The 25,519-nt window shown below is 35.2% G+C and overlaps 2 protein-coding genes across 4 annotated transcripts; one reads left to right on the top strand and one right to left on the bottom strand.

Moving 5' to 3' along the window:
* Positions 1-16,004: 16,004 nt before the first annotated feature.
* LOC130801912 (F-box protein SKIP23-like) lies at positions 16,005-20,417 on the top strand. 3 transcript variants are annotated; one of them, XR_009039682.1, is made up of 3 exons: positions 16,019-17,174; positions 17,992-18,223; positions 19,960-20,417. XR_009039682.1 is itself a non-coding variant. In XM_057665851.1 (2 exons), exon 1 carries the CDS (start codon positions 16,084-16,086, stop codon positions 17,167-17,169), a length of 1,086 nt encoding a protein of 361 aa, XP_057521834.1. In that variant the 5' UTR covers positions 16,005-16,083; the 3' UTR covers positions 17,170-17,174; positions 17,992-19,941. The 3 variants fall into 3 exon arrangements, 2 of the variants coding, with proteins under 2 accessions (XP_057521834.1, XP_057521835.1); XM_057665851.1 differs by lacking the exon at positions 19,960-20,417 and having other exon boundaries at positions 16,005-17,174; positions 17,992-19,941; XM_057665852.1 differs by lacking the exon at positions 17,992-18,223.
* A 644-nt stretch (positions 20,418-21,061) lies between these two features.
* On the bottom strand, positions 21,062-22,988 carry LOC130801001 (uncharacterized). Its single transcript, XM_057664749.1, has 5 exons — positions 22,533-22,988; positions 22,294-22,437; positions 21,662-22,220; positions 21,305-21,544; positions 21,062-21,204 (listed from the first exon to the last, which is right to left on the bottom strand). Exons 1-5 carry the CDS (start codon positions 22,986-22,988, stop codon positions 21,062-21,064), a joined length of 1,542 nt encoding a protein of 513 aa, XP_057520732.1.
* Between the last annotated feature and the right edge of the window lie 2,531 nt (positions 22,989-25,519).

Below are 25,519 nucleotides of genomic sequence, written 5' to 3'. Positions count from 1 at the left end.
TTCACCCCAATACGTGACAACAAGACCTGGGCAACGAGTGCAAATAGTAAAGTTTGTCATTGTATTCATGGTTTCAGTTGCTGCTACCACTACCGGAATTGACCCAGCCAACACAGCTGGTGTACGAGTAGATATAGGGACACCTGCTGCTGCCGGAGTAGTCAAAGAACCACCTGAACCAGACACATCCTTTCCCTGAACCACCGCTGCCCAAGTAGATGACTGTTGTTGCGGCGGATTGAGAACCACTAGAGAAACCGCAACGAGAGTGCTCTTTGAGGTCACAATGGTAGCCCTATGCTGGCGTAGCTTTGTCACTACATTCTTCATAGGTCTTCCTATGTTTCGTACCATAGCAATAGCAACAAGATGAAACGCCAATGGCGGCCCAGCAAATCGCCCAAAACAGAAGGTTTGTAGAGAGAGAATTAAATGAGAGAGATTTTTTCAATTCTTATTCGCATTTAATTTACATTTTCATTCATCCACACATTTTTTTCAATTATTCCATCATAATTATTTTTAATTTTTTTGTTTAATTTTTTCACCAAGGTAAATTGGGTGGAAATTTAGAAGAACTAAAGTTTCGCCGGCAAAAATAGAGTTGAGAGCCTGAGTCTCAGATATTTATAGAATTGATAGGACACAAAGCTCTAGAAGATTAAGACTCACCTCAATTTCTGTAATGGATATACGTCGTCGTACCTATTTTACCTAAAACTGTAACCCAATCCCTATATTCTGCCACCCTTTTCATTTTATCGCCACCCCCTGAGTAAATTACCATTTTACCCTTACTTTATAAAAAATTAACAACATTACCATTAAGGGTAAAATTCCTATATATACCACACTCCACCTAAAATTATTCTCACTACAACTAAATACAACTCACTAAAGCTAAATCTCGGAGCAAAAATTAAGTACAATCCCCAAATTATTAATCGAGGTAAGTTATTTTTAATTTAATTAGTTATAAAAGGAAAAAAAAAAAATTTCAAAACGAGGCGCCCAGATCTGGGCGCCTCGTTTTGAATTTTTTTTTTTCGTGTATTTAGGATTAATTAATATAAATTTTGAATTATTATTGTAAATTTGTATGTTGTAATTTGTAATTTTTATATTTTTTAGTAAATTTTATATATTGTTTTGAATGCAAAAGAAAAAAAAAATCAAAAGGAGGCGCACAGATCTGGGCGGCTGGACCCCGGTTCAAGCGCCCAAATTAAGCGCCTGAACCGGGGTACAGCCGCCCAGATCTGGGCGACTGTTTTGAAATTTTTTTTTTTTTTGTGTATTTAGGATTAATTAATATAAATTTTGAATTATTATTGTAAATTTGTATGTTGTAATGTGTAATTTTTATATTTTTAGTAAATTTTATATATTGTTTTGAATGCAAAAGAAAAAAAAATAAATAAAAGGGAGGCGCCCAGATCTGGGCGCCTCCCTTTTTAATTTTTTTTTTCGTTATATTTAGGAATAATTAATTTAAATTTTGAAGTATGTTATTATTGCTGTTAATGTTATTATTATTAATTTTATTTTTATTATTATGGTGATTGTATTTATTTTTTATTAAATATATGTTAATGTTATTATAATTAATTATGTTATTATTAATGTGATTGTTATTTGTTTTATTATTATAAATATGTTCATGTGTTGTTTTATAAATTATTAGTGTAAATTTGTATGTTAATTTTTTTGTTGTTAAATTATTATTTATCTTTGAATAAAACTGTAAAAATTGTAGAAAATGGCTGGTAATCAAGGAAAAGAAAAAGGTTTTTTTAGGCAATTGTTGAGAGGTAATAGTTCAAGGCCTACTTTACTTAGAGGGGACCCGCATGAGAGGGGGGGTGACGGGTTCTGCTAGGAGGGCTAGGCATGAAGAGGCTGTCAGACACAGTGAGGCCCAAAGGTCGAGTACGCTGAACCAAGTGTGTACTCCTATTGATGACCAGGCTGACAGCCTCCAGAGTAGTTGGGGGGTTTATAGTGATGATGATAATGATGCTGATGATGTTCAGTTCCAAGGTACTGAGTGTCGCCAAGTGGACTGGGCTGTTGTTCGCGGCCACGACGGCAGATTTGCCCGGGGCAGCCCGAGTTCTTCTGCCGCATCTGAGCGCGCAGGACGTAGTTTTGTCGATAATCAGCCGCCACAGGAGAGCAGACCCTCACAGTCCACTAACACGGACTGGTTAGTGACATCACCCCAGCCCGGTAGGCCGACAGATACGCGACTGATCCCTAGCTATGGCGGGCACATAGCTAAACTTATTTATGACGGCTCCGAGCGTACGCCTCCGATTCTAGAATGCCGTATTAGGAAGAGACCGGTGGAGTCCATCATCGGACTGAAGGATATGTCCGATGCGCTAAACGATGTTCTACCTGCCACTTCCCTCGGCCGACTACCGGTCATTATGCACCAGCACATCGATTGTGCTTTGATATCTGCGTTCGTCGAGAGGTGGCAGCCGAATACGAACACCTTCCATATGCCCTGGGGAGAGATGACGATTATGTTGCACGACGTGCAACGCATATTGGGTATTTCTATTGAAGGTTCTCTGCCGGCTGAGCCTTCGGAGGCGGAGTGGGAGGTTGGTATCACCAATCTGTTCGGGGAGCCTCTGTCTGAGCTTCGGCGTAAAGGTTCATTCACCGGCGGATGCATAACCGTTGCTGAATTGATGCGGCTCTGTCATAGGTCGCAGGCCATGGATACCCAGAAGACAGCGTACTACATGGCTGTCATCGGCTCTACCTTGTTAACGGATAAGTCCAGAATTGGCATGCGACCTCACCCGATACTTGCCGTGAACGACGATCAGCAGGACGTGGCCTGGGGTGCGGTGACCTAGAATACACGGACACTTCTCTAGACTGGCGTGTCCCGTGTCGGACACGTGTCGGACACGGACACGCGACGGACACGCGAAAATCCGTGTCCGACACGCCAAATGAAGTGTCCAATATTTTAATATTTTTTAGGACACGCGGACACGGCATGGACACGGCAAGGGACACGACAAGCAGTCAAGGACACTTTTTTTGGAAAAAAAAATAAAAATAAAAGTTGAAATGTTGTTTTTGATTTTTTTTGTATATCCTCTTTGAATATTTGTTAATTGCTATTTGTTAAGGTTAAATTGTTAATGTGTTATTTGTTAATCTTAAATTCTTAATCTTAGTGTTTGTAATTTGAATTTTGAAAAGTTGAAATGTTGTTTTTGATTTTTTTGTATATCCTCTTTGAATATTTGTTAATTGTTATTTGTTAATGTTAAATTGTTCATGTGTTTGTAATTTGAATTTTGAAAAGTTGAAATATTGTTCATGATTTTTTTGTATATCCTCTTTGAATATTTGTTAATTGTTATTTGTTAATGTTAAATTGTTAATGTGTTATTTGTTAATCTTTATTTTTAAATCTTAAATTTACCTATTTATTTGGTTTTCTTTGATTTGGTTTGTATGACTATTTTTAAATACTCATGTTGTTTATTTGGTACTTATTTGCATTTTATGTGTGTTTTATGTTTTTAAAGTGTTTATTTACATATATCAAATGAAAGATTGTAAAAATATCTTTAATTTGATATATTTATTATATTACCATTTTCGTGTCCCCGTGTCCGCCATTTTTAAGTTGGCGTTTTCCCGTACCCGTGTCGTGTCCGTGTCCGTGTCCGTGTCTGTTTTAGTGCAACCTAGGCGGTGACCTTGGCGTTCTTGTACAGGCAGCTCGGAATGGCATCTAGGGCTGGTTGCAAGACCATTGCTGGATGCCTCACATTGCTCCAGACATGTATCTATGAGTACTTTCCCGGTTTCCGCCCTCATGCTCGCTGAGAAGATGTGCCAAACATGACTAGGGCGGAGATGTGGACACCGAAAAAACCATGTCGTGAGCTGGATAGGTTGAGGGACTGCCGCAAGGTTCTTGATTCAATGACGGAGACTCAGGTACTGTACATTACATTTTGTCATGCATGTTGTTTTCAATTTATAGTATTTTTTTGTGAACTTCGCTTGTATGCAGGTTGAATGGACTCCCTACAATTCTGCTGCTGGTGCGTTGCTGAATGATCACCCACGCACCACCGTAATCGGGGGTATCACGTGCTTTGATGTTGTGGAGGTGTATTTGCCGGAGCGGACATTGCGACAGATTGGGTTCGTGCAGGCTATTCCTCCCGCTCCTATTAGACCAGCCAAGGCTGTCCGACCGGCACACGGTACCTACTACGTGACCTTTCCTTCTTCTGCTGTATATTTGGAGGCATGGAGTAGGTTCCCCTATAGTGCCCGCCTTGTTGAGCAGGGACTTCGTCGGGCTTCTGTTCCTTTTGAGGCTGAACCTAATTACGTTGATTGGTTCAAAGTGTGCTCACACCCGTACATAGCCCCGGACGAAGGGCCTACTTCCGGTCTTGGTCCTTCTCAGAGCAGATCTGAATATGTGAGTTTTTTTTTCAGATTTTTTTTTTAATGAATTAATAACAGACATTATCCTTTTGTGTTTTCAGTTCCTGAATGAATGGCCCAGTCGATTCGCTCCACTGGCAAGACTACCTGCTAAGGTTGCGGATTTGAACCCCTGTCAACGACATGCTTTAGAAATATACCTTAATGATTGTAGAGATTTATTTGAAGAATGACAAATTTTTAAAGGGCATGACCCTGCATAGTATGTACTGAAACTATTTTACATTAATTATTGCATTTCTTTTCGTCAATGAATGTCATTCGTATACACAATAGTATAATTATGGATTATATACAATTTATAATGAATGTCGTGTATAAATTCTATGGGGTATCTAAATTTACAGCATCGTCAGCGGTGGTATTAGTTGGTTGTGAACGTGGCCCGCGTAGATTATTCCAGAGCATAATCCTCATACTGAAATGTGTGTCAAGATGTTTGGTGAAATTGTCAGCTGCTTGTTTCCAACTTGGATGGATCGGCGGTAGAGGGGACGAATCGTTGTTCATTAAAAGTTGAACAAAATGATTTCTATTAACCCAACATATATGTATTACTTTATTTACACTATTCACGCCCGATGCTTTCCTTAACGGGAGAATCAAACAGTTGTATTGCGAATCACAGTCAGCAGAACCATAATAAGCAATGGCAATGTTTAGAAATGTTGCTGCAGAGGACAAAGCCATCGGTGCATCCATCCAGTGCATGAAAGGAGCAGGTCCGTTTGCGTGTGAACCTATTCTGAATATAGACTCGTCTAGTGACTCCTGGGATAGATACAAAGTTAGGTATTGCGCTCTATTCATTTGCATTTCCATACTCATAGCACGCCTTAAAAGAGGCCATGCTTCCTCGCCTCCCAGCTCTATGACAGCAATTGCTCTAAATCCACAGTTACCATCACCTAACACATCAATCCAGTCGAACAAGTAAGGAGGAAGGATAAATGGGATGTTATTAGGCCATGGAAAGTGTGAAAAATCTCGACCTCCAGGATCATCTACAATAAATGTAAATAAAGTTAATATGCGTAAACTGAGACGAATTAATGCAAAAAACGAAAAATATAGTCAAGTACCGAATAAGTTGAAACTGAACTTAATTCCTACTGAGGATTGCGTCTCTCGACCACTAGATCTGCCACTAGATCTCCCGCGGGAAGAAGATCTAGACCCTCGACCGCGAGAAGATGATCTGCTATATTCAAATGAACTTTTTTTCCTTCTCATGTTTTTACTTGTGCTTGGTCTTCCCTTTCTCGGTGGACTAGCGTAAGGCTCAGGTATTTCCGCGCCATCTGGGTGTAGTTCATATTCAAGTAACTGAGACATTCGGCGAACAACAGCGGGATCAGATTTGAGGACTTCATCGACCAGAGATTGAAAGTACTCTTTGTCATTGGCGTTCGGGTATCGTACTCCTTCATCGGTTTCGTCTCCTACCTCTGTGTACCTCAAAGTACTCCAGAATTCATGAATGTCATCCAAATACAAAGCACCATGTGATCCGATGGACATATGTAAATAACATGCACACGGAAATCCATGGGTTTGTTGAAGTACACAACCACATTTGTTAAACACAAAATCACCGAGTTCTAACATGCGGTTATACTCAAGCTGGAGCTGCTCCAAGGCATAGAGAGATACGTGGCGATATAGAGGTCTAAAGTAATGCTGTCGCATCGATCTTGGTACAGAAGACATGGAATCCTGTAGCGCTTGTCGGATTGTAGCTTGCTGATTTGTAATCTGTGCGTGCGCCCTTTTGAAAAGGGTATCGAATGAGCTATTACCGCTACCAAGGTAATACTTAAAAGACGAGTGTTGGCTTTCAACTCTGCTGATAGTCCGGTTACCCAAGTGTAAACAATCATTCGTCCACGCACGGACAAATTTCTCTCTCAGTGGAATCCATGTTCCAGTCAAATACCGAACGACCTTTTTGTTCCTAACCGACCACGTACTGATGATCACTTGCCATTTATCTTCATATTCCTCGATCGTAGAACTTTCAACCAAGGGGTTCCATCTACTTTTCCTGAATACCTGCCCTTGTTGATTTTTCTTGCCACCACACAACTTGTCCACCATGTTCTCAACGTCGTTGCCAATATGCCAGATGCATAACAAATGCCGCACATCTACATTAAACAAAACATTGAACGTAATTAAGACATTATCATTAGATATAACCACAATAATGAATCAGCAAAGCCTTTTTACCTGGGAAGACGTCACGAATAGCTGCAGATAAACCTTCGTCTCGATCGGTTACAATGACGCTAGGAGTCTGAGCAGTGCCGAAAATATCTCTCAATCCCTGCAGCACCCACGAATACGACACAGCCGCCTCATCTCGCATCAAACAAAACGCAACCAAGAAATTGTGATTGGTTGGCGTCATTCCGATCACTTCACATAGTGGCCACTTTTGTTTGTTCGTTTTGTACGTTGTATCTATCAGCACAACATACGGCCACATACGTATCATTTGGATAGAGGTAGGATTTGCAATTAATAGTCTGCTCAATTGCCCTTCGTTATCCAAGTCTGTCCAGACCACATAATTAAGTTCTGTGGCCATATGAAGACAGTGTTGAAGGGGAGTCCTACCCTCCATCTCTTCTCTCCTTATTGATTGTCTAATATTATATATCTGATTCATACTAGCATAAAAACCAGGAAAATTATCTCTAATAGAATTCATAATAAAGGCCGGTTGCATTCCGGTTGCACTAAGCTGTCGTATGTGCTCCCGAATGTCTACATTAATCCTATTTGCCCTTACATGACCATCTCTGTACACCAAGAACGGGTGGTTATGTTTTCCCTTTTCACCAGGACACACCCTTACCGTCCAAGGTCTTTCTGGTGGTTTACGACTACTTCCTACAATCATAAATTTACACCCGCAACTTCTACTTTTAGAACCAGGTCGGGCAGTATTATCTAGATTCTGTACATCACCCCTAATATTACCATAGCGGTGACATCTTAAATAGACACTAACTCTAGAACGTCCTTCTTTCTTTTTATAAGAAGCACGTGTAAATTGAAAACCGATTGTTATTGCTATCGCATCGGCCCAACTATGTAACTCATCTAAGGAGATAAATTCCCTATCCGTAACAAAGCTACCGGAGTAGTCTACGTTGTCTCCAATAATAATAATAATAATAATAATAAATTAAGTACGTTGTCTCATATAAGAACCACGTGTAAATTAAGTACATTAATGACTACAATAATAATAATAATAATAATAATAATAATAATGACAACAACAACAACAAATTAAAAACATTACGTAAATAAAAAAATCTTAAAAATTTAAATTTATCAACAATAAAAATTTATACGGAAAATAAAAAAAATTAATACGGAAAATAAAAAATAGTACTAACAATAATAATAATAAAAAAAAAAAATTTTATACGGAAAAAAAAAAAAATTCACAGTCGCCCAGATTTGTGCGCCTGAACCATGGTTCAGCCGCCCAGATCTGTGCGCCTGAACCATGGTTCAGCCGCCCAGATTTGTGCGCCTTTTTTTTTTTTTTTTTTTTTAATTTTCCAACGACAACTTTACGTACCGCATCCGACTCATATTCGCTTTCGTTAGCCATATTTAACCAATTACGGGTTACCACTTCTTTAACACTTTTTAGAGAGATAATACCAGTTTTTAGAGAGATAGTATCGTGTTTGAATTCGTACTTCATACGCATCTCAGAATTCCATATATATAGACAAATCTTACGCATTAAATTCTTATTAGTGTTATTAAGCGTGATTTACATTTATTAATTAATTTTTAAGTATAGTGGCAATTTTGTAATTTTTTTAAATACAGGGGCAAAAATGTAATTTTACAGGGGGGTGGCGATAAAATGAAAAGGGGTGGCGAAAAATAGCATCACCCAACTGTAAACGCAATTGTAAAAAAAAAATTTATATAAAATAAAAAAAAATGATATCTTTTGTAGAATATTAATTTTCAAATGAAACGGTTTCATAATGAGACTATTTCTATTAAATTGATTTAATATTGTAATAAAGTGATTACATATTATTTTAAAATAATCATTTACAATCTTAAAATAATCACTCAAAATATAGACTAATTATATGAGTTTATCTAATGATGAGACGATTGCATACAAGACACTAGAGATGTTCAAATTTGACTCGACCCGAAACACGATCCGAAATCGAAAATTAACCGACCCATAAATATGTTACTTTTTTAGGTTTATTGAACCGACATTACTCGAACCGAAGTTGTACTCGAAACGGTTGATAACCGAAAATTAGAAAACTTAATCCGTTTTGCAACCGATTTTTATAACCGATATATAACTAATAATCGAGATTACCCGAACCTAATAGTGACCGAATCCAGTGTTATCCGACCCAAATTATGCACCAAACTGAATTCTATCCAGCTAAAACTAACTTAACCCGAATCGATTTTTAGTACAACTTTTGTAAACCTAAACCAATTTTTAGCGAGCTGACGTAAACCAAAATCGATTTTTAATTAAAAAAAGTCAACACACTAGATTTCTTTATGATTCATTTTAGTTATCAAATTATTATCAATTTATTGACTATTTAGCAAATTTATAACTAATTTAATTTATCAAATAATTTATGTGTGAATTTATTTATTGAAAAAACATACTCTAATAGATTGAATTAAGTTATTGAACTTTGAAGTATAACAATTATGTTCCCAATTAAAACAATTAAAATGAATTGATTTGATACATATGATAAAACATTTGATAATTAATTTCATCGTAAGTAAATAAGCCTATATCAATTAAAAACCAACTATCAACTAAATCCAATATTAACCTGAACAATAGTGCTCTGTAAGTGACTCCTATTTGAAAAATAAAGTCTAAATCCAATTTGTGCCCGGAAAAACTAAACTAAATATAGACCGATGATAGTTCAAATTTGATTGACACTTGACTCGAATTTCAACAGGTAACGTACAATTACAGACCCGATAACGCGAATAACGGTTGTTAAATTGACCCGTAACTAACCGCTTTGACCCGAGTATGACCCGTCGCAACATACAATCGAAAACTTACCGATTTAATATTCGACTGAACCGAATGACACCCATCTAAAACCGACCTGATGACCCGAATAAGCACCTCTACAACACAAGCTAAAGTAGATAAATTTAGTGGTTTAAATTAATAAAAAAATAGGACAAATTTCATAAGAGGGAGAGAGTAAGTGGGAAGTATGGGTTGAATGGGGCCTACTCCATAGTTTGGCAAAATATCTCTATTAGCATTTCTTCACATCACATGGCTCTGCTTTAAGTGCTTATGGCTAAGTTGTACTAGTAGGGACTCTATCCATTTTGGTAGTTGTTGGAATTGTATCCCTTGCTAGCCTACTACTACTTACGCTTTCTATAAAGTGTGCAACCTTCCTTATTAGAGTTCAATAGCCTTTAACGTTATAGACGTTTAAAATTAGTAGTTATTTTTGAGATTTGAAATTGTTAAAAGTACTTTCTTTTTTTTTTTACTTGCATCTAGATTAATTTTTATACTATTTATTATTTTATGGTACTTTACATATTGTGACTATTATACGAGAAAAAAACATAGTCATGTAAGATATTATTTTTATAATATAAAACTATTATAATTTTTAGTTGACTATAAATCTATAAGCCATCCAACATTTATAAGTCGTACGTGGTATAATGTTTATTATGTTTGCGTCTTCAAAAAACTTAAGAGTATCAAATTTCTCTTTAATGGATACATGTCTCTCAAACTTATATAAGTGCTAGATTATATGCTGGTTGATATAGGCCGCTAGCAGTATCCAACTTTATTATAACCGTTGCTATGTAATCAATTCTAGTTGTTGGTAAGTTTGATCATTTAAAGTCTAGAATATAGCTGTAGATCTTTTGTAAGAGTTAGATGATGAGTTTTCCCTTTAAACAAAAAAAAAACTAAGTACTTTTTAATAAATTTGGTATTTACTCAAATCATTGAGTTTAATTTTTGATCCTAAGACCTTTTACCTGTGATAGGTATAATTAGTTAACGCCTTGTCGATTTTGAGTTGTAACTTCTTTAAGTGATTCAAAAATATTATCTTTTGTTAATTTAATTAAGTGTCTTTCATAGTTGATCACTACATTATCAATATTATCATTGATGCCATATGTTGCTCATAATCTCTTATAAATAATCATATTGTTATAAGTAAAAAATGTTTAAATTAGTACATGTTCTTCACACAAATTGAACTCATATTAGTTTTCAAGATAAATAGTAGGTATACAATCCACTTATAGTAGGTTTTTATAGTATTTTAAGTAGGTATTTAAATTCATGTCATTTTTAATTTTCAAACTATTATATCTTTTCACACAAAATTTACACTTGTCATGAGCCAAGACAATAAGTAGGTTTTGTTTACTACTTAATAATAGGTGTTTTTACTTATTAAATTAGAAATTTTTAATACACTCCTTTTGCAAAATAATAAGTCATCATCATCATCATCTTTATTATTATCATCAGACTCAGTGCATCTCGCTCATAGAGTCTATGAGCACGGTTTGGGGAGGGAAGGAAGACGAAAACTCATACCCAATTACCCATATAAGGGGATGAGTTCAAAGAGTCCCCTGGCTCAAAATTGGTCCTCCGAAGAAGTTCTTCCCCTTTTTACTCGCCGATTTGCACCATAAGTTTGACCTATAACAATAATTAAAAAATAAATATACATAAAAAAAATAAGCATATAAAACCTAAGCAAATAAATAAAGGAAAAATAAGAACTAAGTAAAAAGAGTAAAATAGCGATATATAAAAGGCAAGGAACAAGGACATCAACATGTAAGTTTCCTTTTTATCATTCATTTTGAAATATGATTAGAAGTAGGCATTTTAACTACTCATAGTAGGTGTATTTGTAGTATTAAAGTAAGAGCACGTAACACCTTTATTTCGCATTTTAACAACTCATATTAGGTGCATGTTTTTTACTTATTAAAGAACGAGTTTTCAATACATTTATTTTTTAATAGAATTGGTAGGCATTTTATCAACTTATAATATGTATTTTGTAGTATTAAAATAGGAGTTTTTCGGTGCCTTCATACAAGTAAATATTATTGTTTTCTTTATGAATAATTATATTTTCATCATCAAACTCTATCATAAATTGGTCAATAGATGAAACTGCTTAATTTCAAAGAATATTTTATTAGATTTTAATTCAAATATATGAAGCAACAATAGAAATTAATAAAAACATTCAATAAAAATAAAAAATTATATACCTTTGATTTGTTTGTAATGTTTTTGGATTGACTTTGAGATGTATACTTATCAAATTAAAGCATAAATCCTTCTATTTTATTCCTCCTTAATGATTTGATTGGATTTTTTCGTAAATTTTTTATTTTACACGAAATTTGTGTTTACGGTTGTCAAAAAATTGATTTGAGAGTAGTTACACGAAATATAATTATGTGTGAGAGGGGAAAATTTGTTATATTAGAGTGATGCTGTAAGGGTGGCAAAATGAGAGGTAAAGGAGACTTGTCAGCTGTTGTTGGGCTGGAGGGTAAGGTGGCAAGAGAGCTGTCGGCGCTAATAGTGAGGGTTTAGGTGCTGGCTAAGGTGGGGGTAGGTGGTGCACAGGTTGAGGACGGGGTGAAATTTATTTTTAATTAAAATATTTTTTATTTAAAACAAATGACATGTTTTAAGGGTAATGGCTAAAAATAGTTATTGTGACAAAACAAATTCTATGTTTTCATTCTTCGTAGTTCATTAATAATTAATAGTATTATAGTTGAATAAAAGTTAAAAAAATTGTATTATTAAAATATTACAAAGTTTTTAAAAAAAATGTTACGGAGACAAAGTTGTAATCGAACAGTTTAATCCGACTTTAAAAATGATTTACAATTATATAAAAAACAATATAAACACAAAACGCAATTTCAACCGACCTAAAACAACAAACTCAAAACCAACCCGATAACCCGAACTAAAACCCACAGAATTATACACAAGCCAATAATATCGACCGGAAACAAAAATCAAAAATAAAATGTATATCGCTTTTCATAGAAGAAATTCCCACAATATTGCAAAATAAAAAAATAATTCCCACTTTCCTTAAAATGGGAAAGTAATTCCCACTTTACCGTCCACGTAGGATTATTTTGAAATTTTTTTTTTTTATTTTTAATATAACCGCTACTTGAGGTAGCGGTTTTATTTAGGGAATTGAAGAAAATCGCCAGATAAAATGGCGGTTTGGTAATTTTTTTTTTTTTTAAAAAAAATTGGGTAAACCGCCACTTGAAGTGGCGGTTTTGTAGCAGTACAAAACATCAGCTTCGAGTTGTTCACTGCATTTCTTATTCCTCTTTGCATCTTCGTGGCTGCTGCTCTTGTTTTTGCTTAAAAAAAAATTTATTCACTCTCATTTACTTCAAATATACAATTCCTCTCATTCAACTAAAATAATCAACTACATTCCCATCCTTTCCTTGTGTAGTAGATCATTTTCAACCTCATTTAAGGTATGAATAACAACCCTAATTTTTTTTCAATATGCAAATTGTTTTTTTGTTCATTATTGTTGTCAATTGAAGTTATAAATACGTTGTTGGTAATTTATATTCTCTTGTTTTCATGATATAAGCTTACATTTTACACATTTGTAGTTGAATTTTAGGATTTGGTTTGTATGCATATAAAGTGTTTGATGATATGCTTCAATGAAAGTTTATTACTTTGTATTTGCAGAATATGGATCATTATCCCGTTATAGTGTATTGGGGTGGGGAAGTAAGTTATACTGGATCCGATGTTGGGTATAATGGAGGATTAAATACAGTGATGTTTATCCATCGTCAAAATACGACTTTTGAGGTGTTTGTTAGCAAAGTCTATGATGTAATTGGTTGTGATCGCAACTCTTTTATGTTAAAATTGGAGATGAAATATCCGGTGACTGGGAAAAATGTGTTAGTCCCGATTAAGAATGATGAAAGCATAAGTGCTCTTGCTTATGCGGCATCACAAGCCCCTGGAACGGCAATGGAGGTTTATGTTGAATTGGTTGCAAATTTGGATAATGCGAGGGAAGTCATGACTAGCATGGAACTTCCAGAATCAGGTCCTAGTGTACGCCATGATACATTCACATAAATGTTAAGTAACCCAAATTACATTAATGAGCACTTGGATGAGATTACCTCTCCAACTCATTCACGTGGCATTGGTGGTAGTGTAATGAACACCTTTTCCACGAGTCACTTGGGTAGCCTTAATGCGAACGAGGTTGACTCTTTAGATCAGGAGGATGAGCATATTGATTCTGATTCAGAAGAGGACGATGAAAGAAGAGAAGCTCTAGATGCAGCAATTAGAGATGGTGCTCCATCTCAAGATTGGCTTAGAATTGATGAGGTTGATCAAAGATTGATTGATGCATGGATGACCTGGAACGATGACAACTCCATGAATGAAAATGGAGACTTTCGAATAGGGCAAGAGTTTAGCTCCTTAGACCACCTTAAGAAGAATGTTAAAGCATGGGCGATTTCTAATAATAGAAACTTCCGTGTAATTGAGTCGGAGCCTTCAAAGTACGTTATCCAATGCACTAATGCGGAGGATATAGGTTGTGAATGGAGGATGCGAGCTGTTATGACCGCAACGGGATCATTTAAGATTGTGCGATATAAGGGTCATAATCAAGATTGCTCAGTACATTACAGTGACGACCATCCCCTCCTTACTTCTGAATTTGTTGCTGATCTTATCCTGGATATGATTAGAGTTGATCCAGCGTTTAAGGTGAAGTCAATCGTTAATTTTGTAAAAAATAAATACGGATTTGTTATAACATATAAGAGAGCTTGGTTGGCCAAAAATAAGGCTATAACAAAAGTGTTGGAAAAGGTTGGGAAGAACCATATGCATTCCATCGGTTTTGTAAACGTCATCTAGCTTCAAACGTGCATAAGAAGTTTAAAAACATAGCAATTAAGAACTTATTTGGAAAAGCTTCTGAACAGACAAAGATTCGGAAGTATAATTTCTACATGAATCGCCTTAAAGAGCTTAATGAGGACGCGTACAAGTACTTAGTGGATGGTTCTATTCCCGAGCGCCAATGGACTTTGATTCATGACGGTGGGCATCGATATGGAGTGAGAACTACAAACATGTCTGAAGCGTTCAACGACGTTATGAAAGGGGCCAGGTCACTCCCAATCACTTCATTAGTTTAGGATGACATTCTACCGGGTAAACGAATACTTTGCCACAAGGAGGGATTTAGGGAGAAGCAGATTAGACAGTGGACAAGTGTATGCGAAGAAACCAAGTGATACGATTGATAAGAATGCTGAAAAAGCACGCTTTCATGATGTTAGGATATATGACACAGTGCGTGGGATATTCGAGGTCACCACTGGTTGTGGCAATAGGATAGCAGGAAAAGGTGGAAAATCCTACATGGTTGACCTCACAGCAACATCATGCACATGTCAGAAACCAACCATCTTCAAGTTACCGTGCTCACATGTTCTTGCAGTATGTCGAGCTCGTAACATATCGTACGATGCTTTTGTGGACCCTTCATTTCGCACTACAAAATACGTATCGACATATAAGAAGTCTTTCATGCCCGTTTCAGACATGTTCACTTGCGATCCTTGGAATGATCCTACAGTTGTTCCATATCCCTCAACGAAGCGTGCAAAGGGTCGTCCGCGATCAACTCGTATACGGAACGAAATGGATGCACCGTTGACGCGTCCTCGTAACTCGTGTACCTTTTGTGGATGTAGTGGTCATAATAAGAAAACATGCCCTCGAAGGTCAACAAAGTATGTTTTTTTTTAAAATTTTGTAACAACATGTTGAATCTGATAATATTTAAATGATTTTTATAACACTTATGTATGTTTCAGCGATCATGGCGATGCCGGGCCCAGTAGCGGAGGTTGACGAGTTCACACCATCTCATCGACCGGTGTGCAAAACAAAAGGGGTCGGGGGTTGTAGTTTAACAAGCTTTGTATATTCTTATATGACTTGAACTTCTTGTATGAGTTTCCATAATTGTAATATATCTTTGCATTAGTTTCATAATTATTTTTTTCAAAACAAGCCGGTTCGTAATTGATTATTATGGAATAGATGGTATTGAACTAGTTTAATGCATGTTGCGTTCATTATTTTAAAATGAAAGAAAAAAAAATAAGGGCAAAGAAAAAAAAAATCAAGTCACAAGCAAACCGCCACATGAAGTGGCGGTTTTCCTAGACCAAACCGCCACTTCAGATGGCGTTTTTGTGGTTAAGGCAAACCGCCACTTCAGATGACGGTTTTATCTGAAAAAAAAAATTAAATTTTCCACGTGGACGATATTGTGAGAAATACTTTCCCGTGGGAATTATTTTTCTTTTAACCCATATTTTGGGAATAGACTCCTTTTCATAAATCTTTTTCCCAAAAACTGACAGTGACAGAAAGTCAAGGATAGTGCTACAATGGCGACGATCACCATGAAACCGATCTCAAAATGGTCCAATCTTCCATCAGACGTATTAGCATCGATCGCCGATCGTCTTGACCCAGAAATTGGCATAATTCGACTTCGTTCTGTTTGCCGTTCATGGCGTTCCTCATTCCCCACCATTCACTCCACCATTAATTTCCCTCTCAAGCTCCCTATACCACTCACCTCTTCTCATCCATCCCCAAATTTTCTCTTTCTTCATCAACGAACTATTTATTTTCTTCCTCTTAAAATCCCAATCAATGAAGGTTTCATCATTAAACTTGAGCAAATACAAAACACCCACAAAACCTTTTCTCTTTGCAACCCACTTTCTGCTCATCCTAAACCTTCTCAACCCAATTCCCCTCTAAATATCCTTGATCACAGACTTACCCATGTTTGTAATTCGTATTTTATTCATTCAAATGATGAATCTATAAACATTCCGATTAGAAAAGTAGTCGTCGCGAAGAATTTTTTCGAAAAAGGTGATTTTGTTGTTTTGGGTTTGAAATTTAGTGGGAATTTGTTAATATGGAGATTTGGGGATGAATGTTGGACTGAAATTGCTGCTTCTGGGCGTTGTTTTGATGATATTATAAGTTTTAAAGGAAAGTTTTACGCGACTGCTGATAGGAAAGGGAGACTTGTGATGATTGATTCTAATTTGAAACCTATTGATCTAGTTTCAAGACTAATGTATGGTAATGGTAGTTCTACAAGTTTGGTTGAATGTGATGGCAATTTGTATTTAGTTGATCGTGATCTTGAAAATGGAGGGTCAGGATTTGGGGTCTTTAAGTTAGATGATAAGGGTAGGTTTTGGGATTATGAGCTGAATTTGAACGATTGTGTGTTCTTTCTGGGTGATGATGCAAATTTTTCATTGTCTATGAATCATTATAATGGATGTGTAAGAAATGTAATTTACTTCAAGGATGATGAATTTGATGGACTGACTCGAGTTTTCGAAATGAATACAAGTAATACTAGTGTTTTGGAAGATGCTGAGGAGTTTTGCAGACTATACTGGCCTCCCCGGAGTTGGTTTGATGACTTATTTCGATCTCGATGATTGGGGTAAGTCATGTTGTTTCAGCTTATATTTGCTTTTGGAATGTTATTGCTTAGCTAGCTAGTTCTTGTGCATATGCTTTTACTTGCTTATCCCATGATGCTTGTTTGATATCCCTGTGTTGCTGTTTTGACTATACATTTTGTAGCAAGAACAAGTCTTGGACATTAGAACCATATTAGGAGTATAAGACTAAAGATTTCCAAATTTATCAATACCATACTGGTACTAACAAACATAATGTAAAGACAAGGCCACATTGCCATATCCTAAATGCTTTTAGTTTACCGCAACAGAAATATAGGCCGTATTGACCGCAAAATCATCCATCCATATTGATTGTGACCATTCCCGAGCTAAGTAAGAAGGTGCACCTTTCCGGTAAGAACATGTACAAATAGTATATTGTGTGACTTCATAGTATGTACTCTAGATAATGTAATTGTAGTGCTTTGTGTACTACAGTAACAACAATAACATTTACACAATCATTCTAGAACTCCAATGCCACTAAGTGGCTTCCGCCAGGAAGTTATGTATACTAAACGACTAGAATTTTTGATACTACACATGTTACACCCCTCTTAATTTCTACTTAATTAGGCAAGACGTTACAAAATATATGTAAAAAATATTAATAACGAGTAGAAACTTTACCAAATTTGTTGTTTGAGACTTTATATGATATAATTACACTTACACTGTTATTTATAAAATCTTTATTTTGACATTATTTTAAACATATGTAATAGTATTTAGTTTGTAATTATTATGTGTATTAGTTTCTTTCCAAATTTCAAATAAAAGGATAAAAAAACGCAGGGAGTATTATACAAGAAATCAAATCAATGTTGGAAAGACAAACAAATGAGGATTATGTACGGCATATCAACATTTTAATTGGTATGGTGAGGTATATGTGCTTATGAGATGTTGCAATTCTTGGATCCAAATGATGAGTTCATGAAGAAATCGCATCCAATGTGCTTAATAGCTGTTCATGTTCTAAATGCTTCAGAGAAGAAGCATTTGACAGCAAACTCAAACAAAAGAAGTATTTATTTTTGTGATTTTCTTTCAAAATCTTTTTGTCATTTATTTAACAGTTTTTAACATATTTTATGTCTTTGTTTAATAGTTTCACCTTGCTAGACTTCTCAATCCCAATTCATATGTTACCTCTAATTTGACCAAAAATATAAGCTTATTTCTTCATGGAAAGAATAAGCTACTGATATTGTCCGATATATAGTATGGCTTGATTTACAATAGGTATTTATAGTAGGTGTTTATGATTTTCAAATTAAGTATTTGTAGTATTTATAGTAGGTGTTATATTAATTATAGTAGGTGTCCAAGATTCCTTTACTTATTGACGAGAAAACAATATATGCCTAGAAAATAAGAGAAGAAAAACACAAGAGTAGAGCAAAGAAGTGTGTTGTGAAGAAAAGAAAGTAATTTTTTAATAAACAATATGATGCACAAGTTCATTTTGGTTATCTAATATATACCTTAGTTATTTTTTCATTGATTAAACATATGGAATCATTTTTTTTAGTTTTAAATATTCAAACTAATGATATTTTCAATGTGTCTATATGATGATGGATTTAGATTTTTTTTTTTAGTTATCAATAAAGTATGTGTTTAATTATAAATATAGGCATTAATGGATTTTGTAAACATCACACATTGAAAGTTATAAATTTCATTAAGACTTTATAGCGAATGTTTATACTATATAAAGTAAATGTTTATGGTATTTCAAATTGAATAGTTGTTTATAGTATTTAAAGTAGGTGTTTAGAGTACTTATATAATACGTGTTTATAGTTCTCAAAACACATGTAAATATCTTGAAAGTAAGTGTTTATAGTATTTAAAGTAGGTGTTTATATCATTCAAAGTCGGTATTTATAGTATTCAAAGAGGTGTTAATAGTACTTACAATACGTGTTATTATATTCAAAATATGTGTTTCTAGTATTCAAAGTAAATCTTTATATAATTCGAAGTAAGTCTCTATAGAATTCAAAGTATATATCTTAAGTAGATAAAATAAGTTGACTATAACAAGGTATATTTTACATGATAGCTCCCCATTTTGCTAAAATGCTAGTGGTTGCATAACAGTTTTCAAAATTCACAAATAGCATCAAAACTGAAATTTATTCATATTATAACAAAAATGACAAAAATACCATTATTTTTATTCACACCATAATTTTCAAAACTTCACAAAGTAACAGATTTTTTTTTATCATTTCTTGCTATTGTATGAACAAATTTTATTTTGATGTTATTTTGTGGATTTTTAAAATATTTGTACTGCCACTGGCCTTACAACAAGGTTGGAATCTACCACTAGAAATATCCCTTATAACAAACAATGTATGATATTCGTATCATTAATTGATTTATTTAAAGGAAAAACAAGAAAAAGGTATCTAAAATGAAAAAGTATACATTATATAGAGAAAATTATTTTAAACTACCTTTTCTATACACTTGTTTGCAAAAAACTACCTTATGTAAATTTTTTTGCAAAAAACTACCTTATGTAATACATTTCTTTGCAAAAGACTACCTTTTAACGATTTCTTAGGGTTTGACCGTTGGTTTCAATCCCTAATTCATGAGCTGCTCATTTTCCCTTCGAAAAACCAAATTCATTGTTCTTCATTGTTGCTTCTCCCTTCTTTCTTTCTCCTTGATTTCGAATCAGTAAATCAGTAAAAGTACCCAATTTTTTTGCAATTAATTTGGAATGTCTTCTTCTTCTTGTAGCGAAAATTCGAAATCTGAAAAATGTGGGTGTGGAGTTCCCTTTGCAAGGAGGGTTTCTTGGACCAAGGAAAATCCCGGAAGAAGGTTCAAGACTTGCGTATTTTATGATCCAAATTGGAGGGGATGCAAAAAGTTTAAATGGGTTGATCAACCTGAAATGACTGTTTGGCAAAGAGAAGTCACTAACAAACTTGTGAAGGAGAAGCGACAATTGGCAACCGAAATCAAGGTTTTGACATCAAGGATTTGTTGCTTGGAACATGAAAAGGAACAAGCATTTTCAGAAATTAAAATGATTAAGAAGAAATGGTTGAATGAGAGGGAGCATGGAAATCAGATTAAAAGCTTTGTATTAGGGTTTTTGTTTTGTTTTCTGTTGGTGTTTCTTGTATTAATCAAGGGTACTAATTGAAGTTTAGGACCTAGTTAAGAGTAATTGTAACATGGATTTGGATATTGTAACATGATCATGATCAATGAATGAATTAAGTTTTTATTTTTTCCACTTAATTTCTTTGCAGGTATTGTGTTGTGCTTGCTGTGTATGATGTGTTTGGTGTGTATGATGTTGTGTATGATGTGGTTTTGGTATGTTTGCTGTGTCTGCAGCACCCAAACATAAAATGTATTTGCTGTGTTTGCTGTAAACACATTTTCAGCACTGATCCAAGACAATGCAACTTGCACCAATGCTTGCTGCACTGATGAACTGATTTCTTGCATACTCAAAAGTGATTGAAAACTGATTTTCAACACTAAACAATACAGATGGTTTCAATAATGCTGTGTTTGTGTGTGTACATTATATGAACATTGATTGTTTACTGTTTGCTGTGTAGCTGCTAATCAGATGGCTCACTTGCATACATAAGGCCACTACATGCTGCACAACACAATGCACAACACATGTACACTGATGAACATGCACAACACAGTACATACAAGGTTCATGAACATTGAATTCTTTTGCTTACATTATATCAGTTCATTGAACATTGAACATTGAATTCAAAGAATTCAAACACAGTACATACTCAGGAACTAATTCAAACACATATCTCAGTTCAGTCTCAGTTATGAACACTGAATTTTTTGGCTTACATTATATCAGTTCATTGAACATTGAACATTGCTGCACTAATACATTGAACATTGACCATTGAACATTGAATTCAAACACATATCTCAGTTCAATTACTGATTTGATTACATCTAGTTCAAGATAGCACATTCTGAGTTCATTTGCTGCACTAATACATTTCTTACATTAAATCGACAAATTACATTCAACATATACTTATGAAGCTCTATATTTGACTTTGTTCATCCATTACATATGTAGTACATGCATCTGTTGCACTTAGCATTAGTTGTTCACTACTGGAGCAAGGCATGTCATTTGGTGTGAACAGTTGAGTACAAGAAGATCCCGTTTTAGGCCTTCCACCCTTTGACTTCATCTTTGTTGGTTGTGGTTTGGTTGGATTCTCGCATCCCTTTTTGTAGTGACCTAACTCACCACAATGACCACATCTCCGTTGCTTGTATTCTCGAACACCAGTTGCAGGCTTCTTACCTCCTTTACCTTCATCAGTTTCCTTTTTCCTTTTCCTTATTTTAGGCCTTCCAGGCATCTTTCGAAATGGTGGAGGAAGAGGTTGGGTTAAAGTAGTTGTCGGCCACATTTCGCGTCCTGGCATACCATAAAACTTAGGAGCATACGTCTTGGCATACGTTTCTACAAGATACGCCTCATGGACAAAATCACTAGCATCTAATTTTCTACAAAGAATACAAGCCATGGCATGTTTGCAAGGGATCCCCAGAAGATTCCAACTTCCACAAAGGCAAGTCTTATTGGTCAAGTTTACAACGTAACTTTTTTCATCATCATCCACCTCAAACTCAGACACATCTACTGGGATTACCCTCAAACCATATATTTCCTTTGAATTTTTTTCAATCATTTTGGTGATAGTTGGCATCAACACACCTTTAAATTTATCCAACCCTTCTCGTTTGGCTGCACTCCTTTGCATCACATATCTCCTAATCCACTCCATAAGAGAAATAATGGGCTTCCCCCTAGCTTCTACTAACACGTTGTTGAATGACTCACAACAATTATTTAACAACATTCCAGACTTACTCCTACTACAAAAGGCATGCCTAGACCAATGTTTAGCAGGAATAGCAGATAGATATGCATGTGCCTCAACAAAAATATTCTTTATTGCAATCATTTCCTTATGAAAATGAAACTGTACAAGAAGATGTTATACAAATTAGTACAACATTACAGTCAAATATTTAATTCTACACATGATTTCATACCTTGTTGTAAGCTCTTGCTGCTCTCCAAAAGTGTTGTTTGTACAACTCTCCAGGAAACTTGATCTTGAAGTTAGCCCAAATATGCCTACAGCAGAACCTAATTTTAGCTTCATGAACTACTGAATTCAAAGCTTCAATCAAACCCTGCAATGCCCATGAAGGTATAACATTAGTATTAGGTTTATAACTTTAGTCACATATGAAACAAGATATGTGTTAACAACTAATTACGTTCATACCTTTTGCCTATCGCTCATGAAGGTAAAATCTTCACATCCAGCTCGCGCACAACTACTCGATGGACTAACCGACTTCAGGTCTTCTACGAGGAGATTTAGAAACCAAGTCCAGGTTTCTACATTTTCGGTTTCAACCACAGCCCATGCAACAGGGAAGATGTTATTGTTCCCATCCTTACCTACAGCAGTCAGCAAAACCCCAGGGAATTCTCCCTTCAAATGTGCCCCATCCACACCTATAATAGGCCTATATCCAGCAACAAAACCCTCCTTACATGCTGGCAAACATATATACATCCTTTGAAACAAGGGTGGAGGTGTGTCTATTCCAATGCATTTCACGATTGCAGTGCTTCCTGGGTTAAACCTCCTTATCGCTTCAGCATAATCCCACACCCTACTATACTCTTCACTAGCATCACCAACGATCATTTTCTTAGCAATTCTTTTAGCCATGTAACACTTAGAATACTTCACTTCACAACCTAACTCTCTGTTAACCCGTTTCTTAAATGCCCTTAAATCCCAATTTGGATTTTCCCTCCAATCATCTATGTATTTCTCAGCTAAATACAAAGCAGTGACTTTGTTATTTTGGTGTTGGTGACCACAAGTGTGCTCGGGAATATAACTTCTTATTTGAAGTGTCTCCTCATCTTTCAACTTCACAGCATGAACCTTAAAATAACACTTCTTATCCTTCCCACAAACACAATTCACAATTCTAGCTTTCAATTTCAGATAATCGCATCTATTGTAGCAATACACACTTATCCTACTTCTACCATTATGCAAGTAATAATAATTGTAACCACATTCAATAGCATGGTACCTTAATGTTTTTCTAAAGACATATATCGAAGGAAACTTAAGGCCTAACGACAAATTGATCTTACCCTTGAAATCAACCTCGGGATTAAATGTAGTACAACTGCCTATACCTTCCTTATCAACATTCAATGCACCCAAATCATCATCATCAGACTCCAGTTCATCATCATTAACGTATATGTCTCAGTTGTTTTCTTCATCAATCTCCTTATCTACTATCAACCTAATTTCATCCTCACCAATAAACACATCATCGAGACCATATACTACATTTTCTGCAAACAAATCAGAATCATCCTCATATTCATCCTCATCACTACAATTGTAATCATCATCAGTGTTATCCTCAATATCAGAAATTTGTTGCTCTATGTGGGCTCTCTCATTTGGTGTAAGGTTTAGGGCAGAAATAGCAGCTGAGGTAGTTGTTTTAAATCTAGGGTTAGCACTTACACATTCTTTATAACCCGTATATGTGTTTGGTGGTCCCATTTGCCCAACAACAACATCTACATTTGCTCTTTCCAACTCATCCACAACCTCGTGTGCCACATCAGATGTTTCGAGCTCCACATCATCTACCCTAGCATTACACAACTCAGTTGCCAACTCAGAATGCATCTTTTTCGAAGTACTTGCTTTTTTCCAGATTTTCAATTTCTTCATGTTATTGATTTATCTAATTTTAAAAACCCTAATAAATTATTCAGAGACAACAACAATCAATTTACAAATTACACGATAAATAACAAGAAATTCAACACAAAAAACCGCAGCCAAAACGAAGCAGATTTGAAGAAGGAATTCAATTTTAAAAATAAAAAACAACAACGAAGAAAAGAACCGTAATTGAGTAGTACTACATACCTCTAAATGTTAGAAGCTTCACCAACAAGATGTCGCAAGGAAGAGAGCAGCAAATTCAAGAAGTTAGAGAAGTGAGTTTTTCGAATGAAGAAGGAGAAGCGTTTAACTCAGAAATCGCTGAAATGAAGAAGAAGGAAAGTCTTAAAACATCACGTGACTTGCACGTGATGGTCAACTGTTAGTTTCAACGGTCAAACCCTAAGAAACCGTTAAAAGGTAGTCTTTTGCAAAGAAATGTATTATATAAGGTAGTTTTTTGCAAAAAAATTTACATAAGGTAGTTTTTTGCAAACTAGTGTATAGAAAAGGTAGTTTAAAATAATTTTCTCCATTATATAATATGTTTCTTTGGTGTTTTAAAACCAAACTTCTTATTCTTGTAAATGCTTGATTTTTTTTACTCAAAGTGCCTTTTAATTTTGTTTCCGAATGTGATTGGTTTTTTTTAGATCAAGGATAACAAATTAACTGTTGTTTGTACTTGCTCTTCTTGGACAGTATCATCTTACATTGTTATTTTTGTAACAATTTTGTATGCTTTTCCATATATGTCCTACAAAAACTTTCTAGCATCTTCATTATGTAGTGATTGTAGAGAAAGATTATAGAACTTACGTATATTCTCCTTCATCATAGTATCACCAACTTTTGTCGTGTATCATTTTCTTCATTGTGAGGTTCGCATTGATCGTGAAACAACCTTTCCCATACTTCCTTTTGTATCAAATATTGTCCGTCATGGTAGTATGTATTTTTTGGGTATTTTTGCAACATAATGTTTATGTAGAATTTGCAAACAATGACAACACAACCACCTACTAGCTTCAAAGTTATTGCATGTTCATTTCTCATTGATTTCACCTTGCAAGTTGAGGTAAATTACTATTTATGCAAAGTACAGATAATCATCCAGACATATCCTACACAATGGATAATAATAAATGTTATTAAGTAAACTTGGTGTTTTAGTAATAGTTGTAGGTTTTTGATAATCGGTTTCTAGCACGTCGTTAATACTAAGAATCAAGTTATACAAACAATATTTAGATTCACCCTGATACTACTACAACGAGCGTAACGGTAAGTCGGGGGTCGAACCACAAGGACAAGGGATGTTAGACTAAAGACTTGGTGTGAGAAGGTTATATGGAAGGTTGGTTGGTAGGTGAACTTAACTAATAACAAGTATAAAAAAAAAAGGAAACTCAACAATGAAAGACGAGTGGGGACTAGACTATGTTCACCCTAGGATGGACTATTGGAAATAAAGATAAGCTAGGTCAAGGGAG

The sequence above is a fragment of the Amaranthus tricolor genome, chromosome 15, assembly GCF_026212465.1.
Source record: "Amaranthus tricolor cultivar Red isolate AtriRed21 chromosome 15, ASM2621246v1, whole genome shotgun sequence".
Taxonomy (NCBI): domain Eukaryota; kingdom Viridiplantae; phylum Streptophyta; class Magnoliopsida; order Caryophyllales; family Amaranthaceae; genus Amaranthus; species Amaranthus tricolor.
The sequence above is the reverse complement of the archived record's forward strand: the minus strand, read 5'-3'. Positions and strand labels throughout refer to the sequence as shown.